The 14,664-nt window shown below is 38.1% G+C and overlaps 1 protein-coding gene across 1 annotated transcript; it reads left to right on the top strand.

Moving 5' to 3' along the window:
- Positions 1–5,338: 5,338 nt before the first annotated feature.
- Positions 5,339–9,132, top strand: RAB39B (RAB39B, member RAS oncogene family). Its single transcript, XM_025372934.1, has 2 exons — positions 5,339–5,854; positions 8,630–9,132. Exons 1-2 carry the CDS (start codon positions 5,640–5,642, stop codon positions 9,054–9,056), a joined length of 642 nt encoding a protein of 213 aa, XP_025228719.1. The 5' UTR covers positions 5,339–5,639; the 3' UTR covers positions 9,057–9,132.
- The last annotated feature ends 5,532 nt before the right edge of the window (positions 9,133–14,664 follow it).

The following is a 14,664-nucleotide window of genomic DNA, read 5'->3' as shown; positions in this document are numbered from 1 at the left end:
ATGAGTTTGTGTCCTTTGTAGGGACATGGATGCAGCTGGAAACCATCATTCTTAGCAAACTATCACAAGAACAGAAAACCAAACACCGCATGTTCTCACTCATAGGTGGGAACTGAACAATGAGATCACTTGGACTCAGGAAGGGGAACATCACACACCGGGGCCTATCATGGGGAGGGGGGAGGGGGGAGGGATTGCATTGGGAGTTATACCTGATGTAAATGACGAGTTGATGGGTGCTGACGAGTTGATGGGTGCAGCACACCAACATGGCACAAGTATACATATGTAACAAACCTGCACATTATGCACATGTACCCTAGAACTTAAAGTATAATAATAATAAAAAATAAATTAAAAAAAAAAAAGAAACTCAAATGGTACATCAAAAAATATTTGCTTAGTGCAAAAGAAAGCAATAAGACTAGAGGAACAAAAATATTAAGACATACAGAAAAACAAATAAATGGCTGACATAAATCCCACTATATCAATAAATAACATTAAATGTGAACAGATTAAACAATCGGTTTAAAGAAAGACAAAGATTATATGGCTAGATGTTTCGAATGATACAACTATATGCTGTCTACAGCAGACACTTTATATTCAAAGATACAAAGTGATTGAAAGTAAAATGATGGAAAAATATATATCATGCAATCACCAACCACAAGAAAGCTGAAGTGACTATACTAATATCAGAAAAAATAGACCTCAAAACAAAAACAGCTACTAAAAAAGGACATTTCATAATGATAAAAGGGTCAATCTATCAGAAAGATACAACAATTACAAACATATGCATCTAACAATAGAGCTCCAAAATATATGAAGCAATAACTGACAGCTAAAGTGAAAAATCATTCTACAAGAATAGTTGGAGGCTTCATTCTCCATTTCCAATAATATGTAGAACAACCATACTGAAGATCAACAAGGAAACAGCAGACTTATGTCTAAGTCTTTATAAACCAACTAGACATAACATATATATATAATTATAAATTATAAATATAAATATTATATATATATAAAACAGCAGAAGATATATTCTTTTCAAGTGCACAGGGAGCATTACCAGAATAGATGATACACTATGCCAAAAAAACAAATCTCAAGAAATTTAAAAGGATAGAAATAATACAAAGTATGTTTTCTGACCACATGGAATGAAACTAGAAATCAATAGTAGGAAAAAGATATGAGAAACTCACAAATATGTGAGAATCAAACAAAACACTCATAAATAACAAATGGGTCAAAGAAGAGATCAAAAGGAAAATCAGAAAATAGTTTCAGATAAATGAAAATGACACAAGAAAGATACCAAAACTTATGGGGTTCAGATAAAGCAGTGCTCAGAGGGAAATGTATAGCTGTAAGTGCCTGTATTAAGAAAAAAAATCTCAAATCAATAACTCAACCTTACAACTTAAGAAACTGGAAAAAGATGAGCTAACTAAAAGAAAATCAAGCAAAAGGAAGGAAATAATAAATATTAGGGCAGAGATAAATGAAACAAAGGGAATAGATTAACAATAGAATCAATGAAACCAAAAGTTGGTTCTTTGAAAAGAACAACAAAACTGTCAAACCTCTTTTTTGGTTCCATGTGAAATTTAAGGTAGTTTTTTCTAATTCTGTGAAGAAAATCAATGGTAGCCTGACTGGTCATTAGAGAAATGCAAATCAAAACCACAATGAGATACCATCTCACGCCAGTTAGAATGGCAATCATTAAAAAGTCAGGAAACAGTGGCACGTGCCTGTAATCCCAGCTACTTGGGAGGCTGAGGCAGGATAACTATTTGAACCCAGGAGATGGAGGTTGCAGTGAGCTGAGATCATGCCACTGCACTTCAGCCTGGCCCATGGAGCAAGACTCTGTCTCAAAAAAAAAAAAAAAGGAAACAACAGATACTAGAGAGGATGTGGAGAAATAGGAACACTTTTACACTGTTGGTGGGTGTGTAAATTAGTTCAACCATTGTGGAAGACAGTGTGGTGATTCCTCAAAGATCTTGAATCAGAAATACCATTTGACCCAGCAATCCTATTCCTGGGTATATACCCAAAGAATCATAAATCATTCTACTATAAAGACACATACACACATATGTTTATTGCAACACTGTTCACAATAACGAAGACTTGGAACCAACCCAAATGCCCATCAATGATAGACTGGATAAAGAAAATGTGGCACATATACACCATGGAATACTATGCAGCCATAAAGAAGGTTGAGTGCATGTCCTTTGCAGGGACATGAATGAAGCTGGAAACCATCATTCTCAGTAAACTAACACAGGAACAGAAAACCAAACACCGCATGTTCTCATTCATAAGTGGAATTGAACAATGAGAATACATGGACACAGGGAGAGGAACATCACACACCAGGGCCTGTTGGGGAGTGGGGGTGTAGGGGAGGGATAGCATTAGAAAAAATACCTAATATAGATGACAGGTTGATGGGTGCAGCAAATCACCATGGCATGTGTATACCTATGCAACAAACCTGCACGTTCTGCACATGTATCCCAGAACTTACCATTTAAAATAAATAAATAAAAACTATTAGGACTAATAAGCAAGTTCAGCAAGGTTGGAGGATATAAAATCAATATACAAAAATTAATTGCATTTTATAAACTTGCAAGGAGCAATCTAAAAATGAAAATAAGAAAACAATTCCATTCACAATAGCATCATAAATAACAAAACACTTGAAGTACAAAACTTATACACTGAACACTATGAAGCATTGTTAAAACAATTTTTAAAAACCTAAATAAATGGAATGATATCTATCTTGTGCTCATGGATGGAAACACTTAATTTTGTTAAGACAGCAATACTCTCCAAATTGATCTACAGAGTCAAATCAATACCTACCAACATTCCAACTGCTTTATTTGCAGAAACTGATAAGCTGTTCTTAAAATTCATATGAAATTGCAGAGGGCTCCAAATAACCAAAACAATCTTTGAAAAGATTGGATCCTCCACAGTAGGAGGACTCACACTTTCTGATTTCAGAACTTTCTACAAAGCTACAACAGTCAAGACAGTGTCATACTGGCATAAGGGAGACATATAGACCAATGTATATTGGCCATTTCATTCCCTCTTCTGGGAATTGTCTCTTTACATACTTCGTATTTTTTATGTGTAATCTTTTATCACTGCCTTACTGTTTTTTAAAAAAATCAGCTTTATTAACATAGAAATAGAAAGTCCAAAAATATATCCATACGTCCATGGTCAATTGATTTTCCAGAGTGTCAAAATCATTCCATAGAGAAAGAATAGTATCCTCAATAGAGTGCTGGGATAGCTGGATATCCACATGCAAAGGAATGAATTTGAACCCCTTCCTCACACCATGCATAAAAATAAACACAAAATAGATCATAAACCTAAATGAATGAACGAAAACTATAAAACTCTTAGAAGAAAGCATGAGTAAATCTTCATGACCTTGGATTTGGCAAAGTATTCTTAGACATGACACCAGAAGCATGAGCAACAAAATGGAAACTTGATAAATTGTACTTCTTAAAAATCTAAAACTTTGTTTGGACACCCTCAAGAAAGTGAAAAAAAAAAAGAACACACCGAATTGGAGAAAATATTTACAAATCATATATCTGATAAAGGACTTGTATCTAGCATATATAAAGAACTCTTACAACTCAATAATACAAAGACTAGTAATCCAGTTTAAAAATGGGCAAAAGATCTAAGAATATTTTTCCAAGGAAAATACACAAATGGCCAATAAGAATGTAAAAATATGCTTGAAGTCACCAGTCATTAGGGAAATGCAAATCAAACTAGAATAAGGTACCACTTCACATCCGTGTTAGATAGAATGTGGAGAAATTGGAACCACATACGCTGCCAGTGGGATGTAATATGGTACAGCCACTGTGAAAAAGTCAGGCATTTCATCAAAGGGTTAGACATAGAGTTGCCACAGGACTGAGGAATTCCACTCTTAGGTATAAATCCCAAAAAACTGAAAACAGATATTTTTTAAAAAGCTTGTACATGAATGTTCAACGGTAGGATTATTTAGAATAGCCAAAAGGTGGGAATAACCCAAATGTCCCTCAATGAATGAATGGATAAACAAGATGTGGTCTATCCATACAATGGAATAGTATTCAGCCACAAAAAGGAATGAAGTACTGATACTAGCTATAGTGTGAATGAACCTTGAAAACATTATGCTAAGTGAAAGCAGCCAGTCACAAAAATGCACATATTATGTGATTCCACGTATATGAAATGTTCAGAATAGGGAAATTTATAGAGACAGAAAGTACATTAATGGTTGCCAAAGGCTGGAGGAACATGGGATAGAGAGACGATAGCTAAAAGGTTCTGGGTTATTTTTTGAAGTGATAAAAATGTTCTAAAATTAACCGTGGTGATAGTTGTACATATCTGTGAGTATATTAAAAATCTATGCTAAGAATTTTTCACTTTAAATGGGTGAATTGTACAGTATGTGAATTTCCATGTTAATAAGGCTGAGTTTTTTAAAGAGTAAGGCAACGATAAAAGATTACACACAAAAAATACAAAGGATATGAAAAGACAATTCCCAGAAGAGGAAATGAAGTGGTCAATACACAAGACTTGGTATTGACCTCATCAGTAGTCAGAGAAATGTAAAATAAAGCAATGAGACGTGTTTTTATTAACTACATTCTATTGACAAGAATTAAGAAAGAATAAAACATACATATGATGCTTGAAATAATGCAGAGCAATGACCTTTTCACACATTGTTGGGTAGAGTTTAAACTGCTAGTTTTGGAAAGTAGAATGGCCATGTCCATTAAATTTAAAGTACTCATACTCTTTGAATTCATGGCCTCTCTTTTAAGACTCTAGCTCATAGAAATAAAATACGTGTGACTACACTTTAAAGAATCTTTACTGCAGCATTGTTATGACAAAAGGGAAATTAGGTGGAAATGGAAAGATATTTATGATGCTTTATTAACTGCAGAAAGCAATTATTAATTGAAAGTAAGGCCTCAGTTTAATTTTTGTAAAAACAAACAGCAATAAATGTATATGGGAATACAAACACATATAATATTTGTGTGTTTACGTGAGCATGGAAACACTTGTAGACTAATATATAATTATGTACCTTCCCTTTCTTGAGTAGTTTTGTATTGCTTTGCTAGTTTCAATGAAAAGGTATGACATTTGCAGTTTGAACGACAGAAAACATTTTTAATTAACAGAGGGTGGGTGGGGTAATTAGAAAGGGAGGGAACGCGCTAATTTTGCAGCCATTTTGTGTGCGCTCCTCTTACAGACAGTGCGGCGGCCCAGGCGTCGCGTCTACGCGGGGGATTACAGTAACCCGGTTGTCAGTGATGAGTCAGAGTGCGTGGTGCTGATGCTGCTGCCATTTCATCACCTTTGCAAGCGCAGCATCCATCCCTCCGCTATCCGGGCGCCTGGGCCTATCCAGCTTCGGGTTCCCAGGTCAGCGATGCGCTCGCGGCTGAGCTAGATCCTGCCGAGCCGCGCTCTCTGAGGCGTCGGCGGGGCGCCCCCTCCCGCCGTCCCCGGTCCGAGCCAAGGAGACCTGCAGAGCCGCGGCCATGGAGGCCATCTGGCTGTACCAGTTCCGGCTCATTGTCATCGGGGATTCCACAGTGGGCAAGTCCTGCCTGATCCGCCGCTTCACCGAGGGTCGCTTTGCCCAGGTTTCTGACCCCACCGTGGGGGTGGATTTTTTCTCCCGCTTGGTGGAGATCGAGCCGGGAAAACGCATCAAGCTCCAGATCTGGGATACCGCGGGTCAAGAGAGGTTCAGGTGGGAGCGCAGTCCGGGCCCGCAAGCAGTGGGAGGGTCTTCGGGGTTTGCACAGCCTCTGGGGAGAGAGAACTTCCTGGTCCTAGTCGCGGTCCAGGAGGGCAACACTAAGGGTCTTGGGGATTCTACCGAAGCCCACCTTTGGCTAACCCGGAGTTCAGTGCAAGGAAAGAAGCGCCCTGGCAGAGAAGGCCGGTCAATAACACATATTGCTTGCACCGCAACTCCACCAACCTGCCCCTTGGTGGCTAATAAACTAGCTGGAATTGATTTCTGTATCTGTAATTCATCAATCTCAGTCCCTATGTTACGTACTTTCAAAAATGTTCCCAGGTCATCCTAACATAACTGACAGAGATTTAGATACATAAATACATGTGTATTATGTTTTATTTCCATATCTGTGTGTGTGCACATATATATGCTAACATATGTTCTAACATAAAGGAAATACATAAGATTGATTCCTTCTTGCAACCAGCACACATTCAGTGATCATCTACTATGTGCCAGACTCCGGGCTTGTTTCTGGGAAAACAGTGTGAGGAAACTCACACAAGGGGATGCCATGTAATCAAAACAGACAAAGCCCCTTCACTCTTGGAACTTCTGTGCTAACATAGTTGAGGGAAATAATAGATAATCAGCAATTACAAAAATGTGTCTTGCTCATATTTGTATGCCCACTCCCTACTGTAACACTTGGCACATAATGAATATGCTTAATTTCAATGAATTCATTGAATAATCAATGAATATGTTTACTTTCACTCAAAACCCTTTGCTTTTCTTTTGTAGCATGTATTATTTGTAATTATATGTATGAACACAGAGGAGGAAAGGTTAACTGGAGAAGATGAGACCGGATGAGTATGACTGCCCAAGCAAAGACAGGAAACGCCCAGGGATAGGAAACAGGATGAATAAAGACAGAAGTGAGAGGGAACAGAGTGTACACAGAAAACTTTGCAGGGAACAATTTGAACTAAAGTAGAGCAGCAGGAACCAGATCAAGAAAACTCAATAGCCCAAGTTTATGATCATTTGCTCATTTATCTATTGAAAACTAACTAACCATAGAAGATACGGGTTGGGTAATTGAAGAGTGGTAAGGAGAAATAATTACAAACTTAAGTTGCCTCCAGCTCCTCACTTCCACAAACACCACTGTGGAAAATATCCTTGTACAGGTTCACTTTGAACTTGTGATTACATTTCTCCTAAGCAAAGAAAGGTATCTTTTATGTGTTTGTTGGAATTTCTTTCTATATGAACAGCCTGTTCACATCCACTGCTTATTATTTATTGGGCAGTATGGACTTGTAAGAGTACTTTATAGATTAAGAATATTAACGCTTTCCTGTCATGTATGTTGTAACATATATTCCTAGTTTATCATTTGTCTCTTCACATTATTTAAGATGTTTTAATGTAGGGAGGAATTTAAGGTTTATGTAGCCTTATGTCCATGCTTAGAAGGCCTTTGTCACTGTCTTTGCTAAGTACTCACAAACAATTGATTTCTTGAATCAAGCTTTTCACAAATCAAAACCTTTGTTTGTTCATGTCTAATTTTCTGGTAAATCTACCATTCTCCATGAATATTCAAACCTAAGAGACAAGAAATGCTTTCAGTCCCCAGGGCTGATTTGCCTGATTCTGGAGACTTAAACTCATTTGTAAGTTTTACTTTTACCATCATCTAGCTTGGACTGTAGGTCCCTGGACAATGCTTGTTCTGTTAACACTGGGCCATTTTCCCTAAGCTATTGAGTCCTTCATTGTCTATCTTCTTTATCTGAGGAGACAGAAAACCTAAAAATAGACATAGATTTTAAAAATCACAGTAGTCTAAAGCAAGTGATTGCAGAGACAAATAGGTCTATACCCTGTAATAAGCTTTAATACACTGTAAGCAAAGTGCCATAATGTATAATTATAATGAGGCTCCTCAAGTCAAGAAGTTAAAACATGTGAAGTTTCATCTGATGGCTCCTGAGTTGGCCTCTCTGAAATGTGTCAGGAAATAGGGCTGAGAGGCACTTTGCCTGAACCCTTCACCATCTTTCTTTTTCCATTCCCACAGGCCTGGAAAATAAAAAATAAAATTGTGTTTCTCCTCACAGAAGAGATTGAGGATCCCTGTTAGCTAATAATAATAATAATTAATAATAATAATAATGGAAAGAGAAAAACATGGTAATGATACATGGAAAAAATGGAGTATATAGCAAGATACCTACTTTAAATATTTTGTTAACTATCATAAATTCATTTCTATGTTTTAAAAATCCTGTTTCAACTACTAGCATTTGTAATGAACTCTCCACATCACAGAACACTTTAATATCCATTGTTTCATTTTGCCTCATGGTGACACTGTGACTTAGGTATCCTATTGTGCAGAAAAGGAAGTCTCTGTCAGTTATTCAGATTTGGGGGGTGGGAGAGTTAGTTGTAGTTTTACCTGAAGGCAAGAAATAGAACTAAATTATGTCCCAGGGTCACTCTCCAGTGCTGAATCCATGGAAAATGCCTAAAAGTTCATGAGCATTCATTTCTAGAAGATACCCATCTCAAAGTTTTGCCCAATTGGAAACTCACATATTACTATTACTATTGAGTGCCATTTGTATTCCCTTGTTTAAAAAAAAAAGAAAATCACTTTTATCAAAGGACTGTGTCAATAACCAGGAACACTTGAATATACTGAGTTCATTGACATGCAGAAGTTTGGGCACGGCCTTTATTCTTTACTTCTTTCTTGTGTTTTAGATCCATCACTCGCGCCTACTACAGGAACTCAGTAGGTGGTCTTCTCTTATTTGACATTACCAACCGCAGGTCCTTCCAGAATGTCCATGAGTGGTTAGAAGAGACCAAAGTACACGTTCAGCCCTACCAAATTGTATTTGTTCTGGTGGGTCACAAGTGTGACCTGGATACACAGAGGCAAGTGACTCGCCACGAGGCCGAGAAACTGGCTGCTGCATACGGCATGAAGTACATTGAAACGTCAGCCCGAGATGCCATTAATGTGGAGAAAGCCTTCACAGACCTGACAAGAGACATATATGAGCTGGTTAAAAGGGGGGAGATTACAATCCAGGAGGGCTGGGAAGGGGTGAAGAGTGGATTTGTACCAAATGTGGTTCACTCTTCAGAAGAGGTTGTCAAATCAGAGAGGAGATGTTTGTGCTAGTCAGCTCTTTTATTTCCAAAACATGCTCTCCTACTTGAACTGAAAAGTAAGAGAAATAAATAGAATCTTTGTGTAACTGACGAGAACTCAACCTCCATTTGGATACCAAGTGAGCCTCCTTCTCAGGGGGACTCTGACAGACTCATGTGCGGGTGGATGGGGGTGCCTGAGTGCTGTGACCAAGGGACTGAACTGTGGCCCATGCTAGGCAGTGGCTGCTCCATGAGCCCTTTGTGGACCACATGTTAAGGGCCTGGGGTTTAGGAAGCTAAGTCCCAGGAAAGCATACCTACAGACAGGACAACTATTACTTGGTATTTGAGCTCACTTATAGGCCATGAACATAAAGAAACACATAAAGGGGAAAAAAGTATCACATTGGGGACAAAGATTATGAGCTCTACTTATTCCATGAGAATACCCTGCACCAAAGGTGTTTGCTGGGTTTGGTTAAAAGGTACCAATTAGCTTTTAACAGCTCATCTGTAAAATGAGGAACATAGACCAAAAGGTCTGGTGTTCAAGTAAAAATGATGTGAATATGAAAGAAAGGCTATCTACACAGTTATTAGCACATTTGAACACTCTTGTGGTAGAATTACCAGCTGTATGAAACAAATTGTCCCGTGCAAATTACCCTATAACTAGGAAAGGGACAAAGGTAAAGCCCATTCAGGTATTATTGACAAGAGGGCTTTAAACAAGTGAATAATTGCACAACTAAAAAGACATTAGAACTGTGTGGGCTATAAGTGTTCTTATCACCGAGACACTGGATTTTTATTGAAAGGAACCACATACAGCAATGGCAATGGGGAGTGGGATAGGGATAAAATACTCACCCCAAAATGACCTTGGCCACCTGTCTGCTGTATACGTACACTGAGCTCCTGTCTACCCAACAGAGTCAGCCCTTAATTCTCAGGTGAACAAACAGCTAACTGCATCAGCAAATTGGAATGGCTGGCTTGAAGTTTCCATTATTTTCTTGAAGAGAGGTGATGCTTTAAATTACTTTTTGGATTGTAGCCAGTTCAGCTAGGCAAAAGCCATACTTTTCACAATTAAAAAAACTATTCTGATTAGAGTCAGGTTTCTCATATCCATTGTGATAGGAAGGCCTAAGAATGGCAAATCGCTTTGAGATATAATATTGAACTTCTGTATGAATGTGACTGAATCTGAAAGTTTGGGAATTTGCTTCAGCCAGAATAAAGAAGCCAAATCATGAAAATTATGGAAGACTGTTCTGCCACCTGTGCCCCAAGTTGGATGGGCAAACCACTTTGGATCAATTCACAGCATTAATTACAAGTGAACTGATCATCTTCTCTATATTCATTTCACAAGAGCTGGCTTAGGTGGGGTAATTAAATTGCCACCTTTATGGTTGTAAAAGACAAATAAAACATGGCAAATTTGATTAACACAAAATTTCATCAACTGCTATACTTAAGTATGTTTAGAAGATTCTGAAAGCAAGATTATCCAGTGGGTAAATGAGAGTTGAGTGGATTCTGTCAGTTCAAAAAAGGAAAGAAACAAAACTTCTCTACAATTTTCTTGACTAAAATTTATTGTATGTACACTATTCCCACTCCTGGCATTTTTTGGCAGGTTTAAAAATATTCAGCATAAATCCAGCAGAGGTGGCTGAGCTTAATTGCTTAAATAAGTTCTAGAAAATTTAAAAATCATTTTAGTAGAATTCAGTACCGTTGTCACTGCAATAAGTGGGTTTTAGAAAATAAGTGTGAAAAAAAATCAGGTGTTAATATAATACTAAGGATAAAGCTTTAGAAGCTATTTTACTACATAGGTAAAGAAAAGATAAACTAACTTGTAACAAAGACCACAACTGCATGTTGGATTAGATTGTCTCATATTTCAGAATAAAATGTACTGTATACTTTTCCTCACTTTGTTGTGCACTGTAATGAAATGTGAACAATGCTTTATTTAGCTGTATGTGAATGAAAATATGCTTGTATTTAGTAAAATGATTGATTATGTGACTGTGAGATTCCAAGTGTGTGTTATAGCTATTTCCAGAATCTGTTACTACAGTGTAGCAACTCTACTACCAAGGATATCAATAAGATGTAACATATACCATACACAATCGTATTCACCATTATCTTAAAGTCAGAAAGAGAATGATTTTTGAAAGTTATCTGATCATTATATCAAAAGTCACTGGGACCTCAGTACTTCCTGGTGAGCCTAGGCAACTTTGAGAAAAGTTGGTTCCGTCAAGCCTAAATCTTCATCGTGGTGATTTTAAATCAAGAGTCTTAATTCTGTTGCCAGGTAGTTATTATATTCCCTGGAAAGTCTTCTTTTTTCCAGGCTAAGTTACCTCAGCTTTTTCAAATCCTACTACGGCATACTTTTTATGCCAGGATCACTTACAGTGTGGCACCAACATAAGAACACAATAGTTTAGCACATTTCCCTGGTGGACTGATAGTACACATGTGGGTGGGGGGAGGGTAAGAAAAAAAGGAAAGATAATAGATTCTGAGTCTGGGCATATAGATAGGTTGGCTAAGTTCTGTACAGCTTTATCACTTTTATAGTTAAGAGGGAATGGAAGGGAGGGAAGGGGAGAACAAGGAAAGAAGAAAGGAAAAAACAACAATGTAATATCCCCGTCTTAAAATGCTCCCCAGGGCTTGATCATTTTTTCTTCATTTATATTAATTCTCTTGGTGGCTTCATTCAGTCCCATGGCTATAAATTAAATCTATAAGCCAATGAGTCCTGGATTTTTATCTTCAACTTGTCTATTTCCCACGGACTCCAGACCCTTATAACCAACTGCTTGCCTGACATCCCCACTTGAATGTCTATCAGGCATCACAAATTTAACATGTCCCAAATCAGGCTCCTAATCTTCCTCCCCAAATATGTCCCTCTCATAGTCTTCCCCCTCCTCAGTAAATGGCAACTTTGTCCTTTCATCTACCTTTGCCAAAAATCTTGGTATCACCCTTGACTCCTTTCTTTCATAGTCCACATCTGATCTATCGGGAAATTATGCTGGCTCTACCTTAAAAGTATAACCCGAATATGACAGCTTTTCACCATTCTCAATGCTAACGCACTGGTGCTGTCCACTATCATTTTTCTGAATTATTGTGATAGCTGGTCTCCCTGCTGCCTCTCTTGTCATCTCCCCTTCCCCACCCCTGCCATGCTTGCAGTCTATTCTCTACATAGCAGCTAGAAGGAGCCTGATAAAACATTAGTTATAAGCAATCATCTCCTCATAATTCTCCAGTGGTTACACATTTTACTCAGCTTAAAACCCAAAGTCCTTCCAATGGCCTGCAGAAGAACCCTTGGAAATAAATTCTATCTCCATCTCATCACCTCTGTAACCCTCTTTATTTTACTCCAGTTGCATGGGTTCCTTTCCTGTTCTTCAAACACACTAAGCACATTCCCACCTCAGGGACTTTGTATTTCCTTTTCCCTCTGTCTAGAATTCTTTTTCCTGAGATATCTGCATGGATTGCTCTCTCACCTTCATCAAGTTCTGGAGCCAGCAGCTTCCAAGAGTTGGAAGCAGTTTCCTCATCCTAGGGAAGACGTGGCTCCAAAAGTCATTGCTGACAGCTCAACCTAGAGTCTTACTTATTCTTTAGTCTTCCCTGGGTAACAATAAAGTGTAGGGCACACAGAAAAGGGAAAGGAAACGTACAAGGAGACAATGAAATCCTGGAGAGTATAGTTTTACAGGATGGCATGAACAGTAGTATCAAAATGCAGCAGCGGATTCAGAAAGATAAAAACTAAAATGAATCCCCAGGATTTGAGAGAACAGGAAGTCATGAGTGGCCTTTGCCAGTACAGTATTGGTGGGATGATTGCTGCCTATATCAAGCCTCTCAGGAACTTGGTGTTCTCAGTTCTGTCAGAGGACCAATTCTCTTCTCTCTTTCTTCTCTCCATCCTCTCCTCTCCCTAGACAATCTTACCTACTCTTGTGACTTCAGTTACCATCTTTGCATTGCTGATTCCAAAATCAGGAACTCTAGCTCACTTTTCTGCACGTTATACCAATACAGCCAACTTGCCTACTAAACACAGCCACAAATTTCTCAAACTCAACATATCCAATACTAAAATCAGTGTCTATCAAAATGTGCTCCAACCACCCCAGTCTTCCTCAGCTCTATAAATGACACCACCTGACACCACCATTCACAGAAATTGGGAGTTATTCTTAAGTCCTCACTCCCCCTCACTTCTCATATCAAATCCATCATCTAGCACTGTCAACTCTTAACTTCAAAATATGTGTCTGACCCTGGGCAATATAGTGAGACTCCATCTCTACTAAAAAAAAAAATTAGCCCAGCATGGTAGCACATGCCTGTAGTCCCAGCTACAAGGGAGGGTGAGGTGGGAGGATCACTTCAGTGAGCTCTGATCACACCACTGGACTCCAGCCTGGGTGACAGAGCAAGACCCTGTCTCAAATATATATATATATATATATAAAAATCTGTGCATATATATATATATAAAATCTGTGCATATATATATGTATATATATATGTCTGCCATTTTTTCTCCATCTCCACTGAAATCACGTTTGTCCAGGCCACTATCAACTCTTACCTGAACTACTTCATTATCTTCCTAACTAGTCTCCCTACTCCTTGTTCCCATTCCCATGATACATTCTCAACATAACAGCCAGAGTGATCTTTTTACAACATAAGTCAGATCAAGTAATTCCTCTGCTTAAAACTCACTGGTGGTTTATTGTCACATTTAGAACAAAATCCAAATAAACCCTACATTTCTTAACATGGCTATAAGGCCCTGCATGATCTGGCCTGGGTCTACCTCTCCAACTCTGAGGTCTACAAAAGCAGGAATCTTATTCATCTTGTTCACCAGTATTTCTCCAACTTGTTGCAAGTTAGGTGCTTGAATAATCTATACATACTTGAATGAATGATTGTTTTCTTGCTCTACTTTAATCCAATGACCTTGAGTCTTACTTCACATCAGTAAAATACACACATGTCCCTATCTTGAAGCATTACCAAATTTTATACAGCCTCTAGAGTTCTGATTATAAGTTCTGGTTGCTCACTGTCTCCTATGAGCCCTGCCTTTAAATGTCTTTAGGACGTTTTAGGCAATCAACCAGTCCCCATTGCCAGTCTATTAACGTACCCCTTGATTTTGTTTTCCTCCCCCTTTTTCCTGGCTCTTGTAGCCAACAGCATTCAACCATAAGCTCCTAAAGAAAATGACTGTTTAAAGCTTGGTCTATTTCTTTCTATATATTTTTATTTCAATTTTCAAAAGGTTGTTTAACATAGTGGCTAAGAGTATGGATTTTGGAATAAAACAGACATTGAGTTCAATTTCTGGCTGCCAGTTATGTGTGATTCAATCTCTCTGAGTCCCAGTTTACACACATATCAAATTGGATAATAACAGTATTTAATTCATAGAGTTGTTGTGAGGATGAAATGAGATAATCCATATAAAGTACTTATCACAGGCTCTGGCATTTGGTGAACATCACATAACAGTCTTACTCAGAAAAGGTTACGTACTATAATATGTTTGCACCTAAATG

This window comes from Theropithecus gelada, chromosome X (genome assembly GCF_003255815.1).
Source record: "Theropithecus gelada isolate Dixy chromosome X, Tgel_1.0, whole genome shotgun sequence".
NCBI lineage: Eukaryota > Metazoa > Chordata > Mammalia > Primates > Cercopithecidae > Theropithecus > Theropithecus gelada.
The sequence above is the reverse complement of the archived record's forward strand: the minus strand, read 5'-3'. Positions and strand labels throughout refer to the sequence as shown.

What these genes read in the sequence shown, in the direction of transcription:
- RAB39B (XM_025372934.1), top strand. Translation starts at nt 5,640, where the DNA reads ATGGAGGCCATCTGGCTGTACCAGTTCCGGCTCATTGTCATCGGGGAT. An exon ending in GCGGGTCAAGAGAGGTTCAG is followed by an intron (nt 5,855 to 8,629) that starts GTGGGAGCGCAG and finishes CTTGTGTTTTAG; the next exon opens with ATCCATCACTCGCGCCTACT.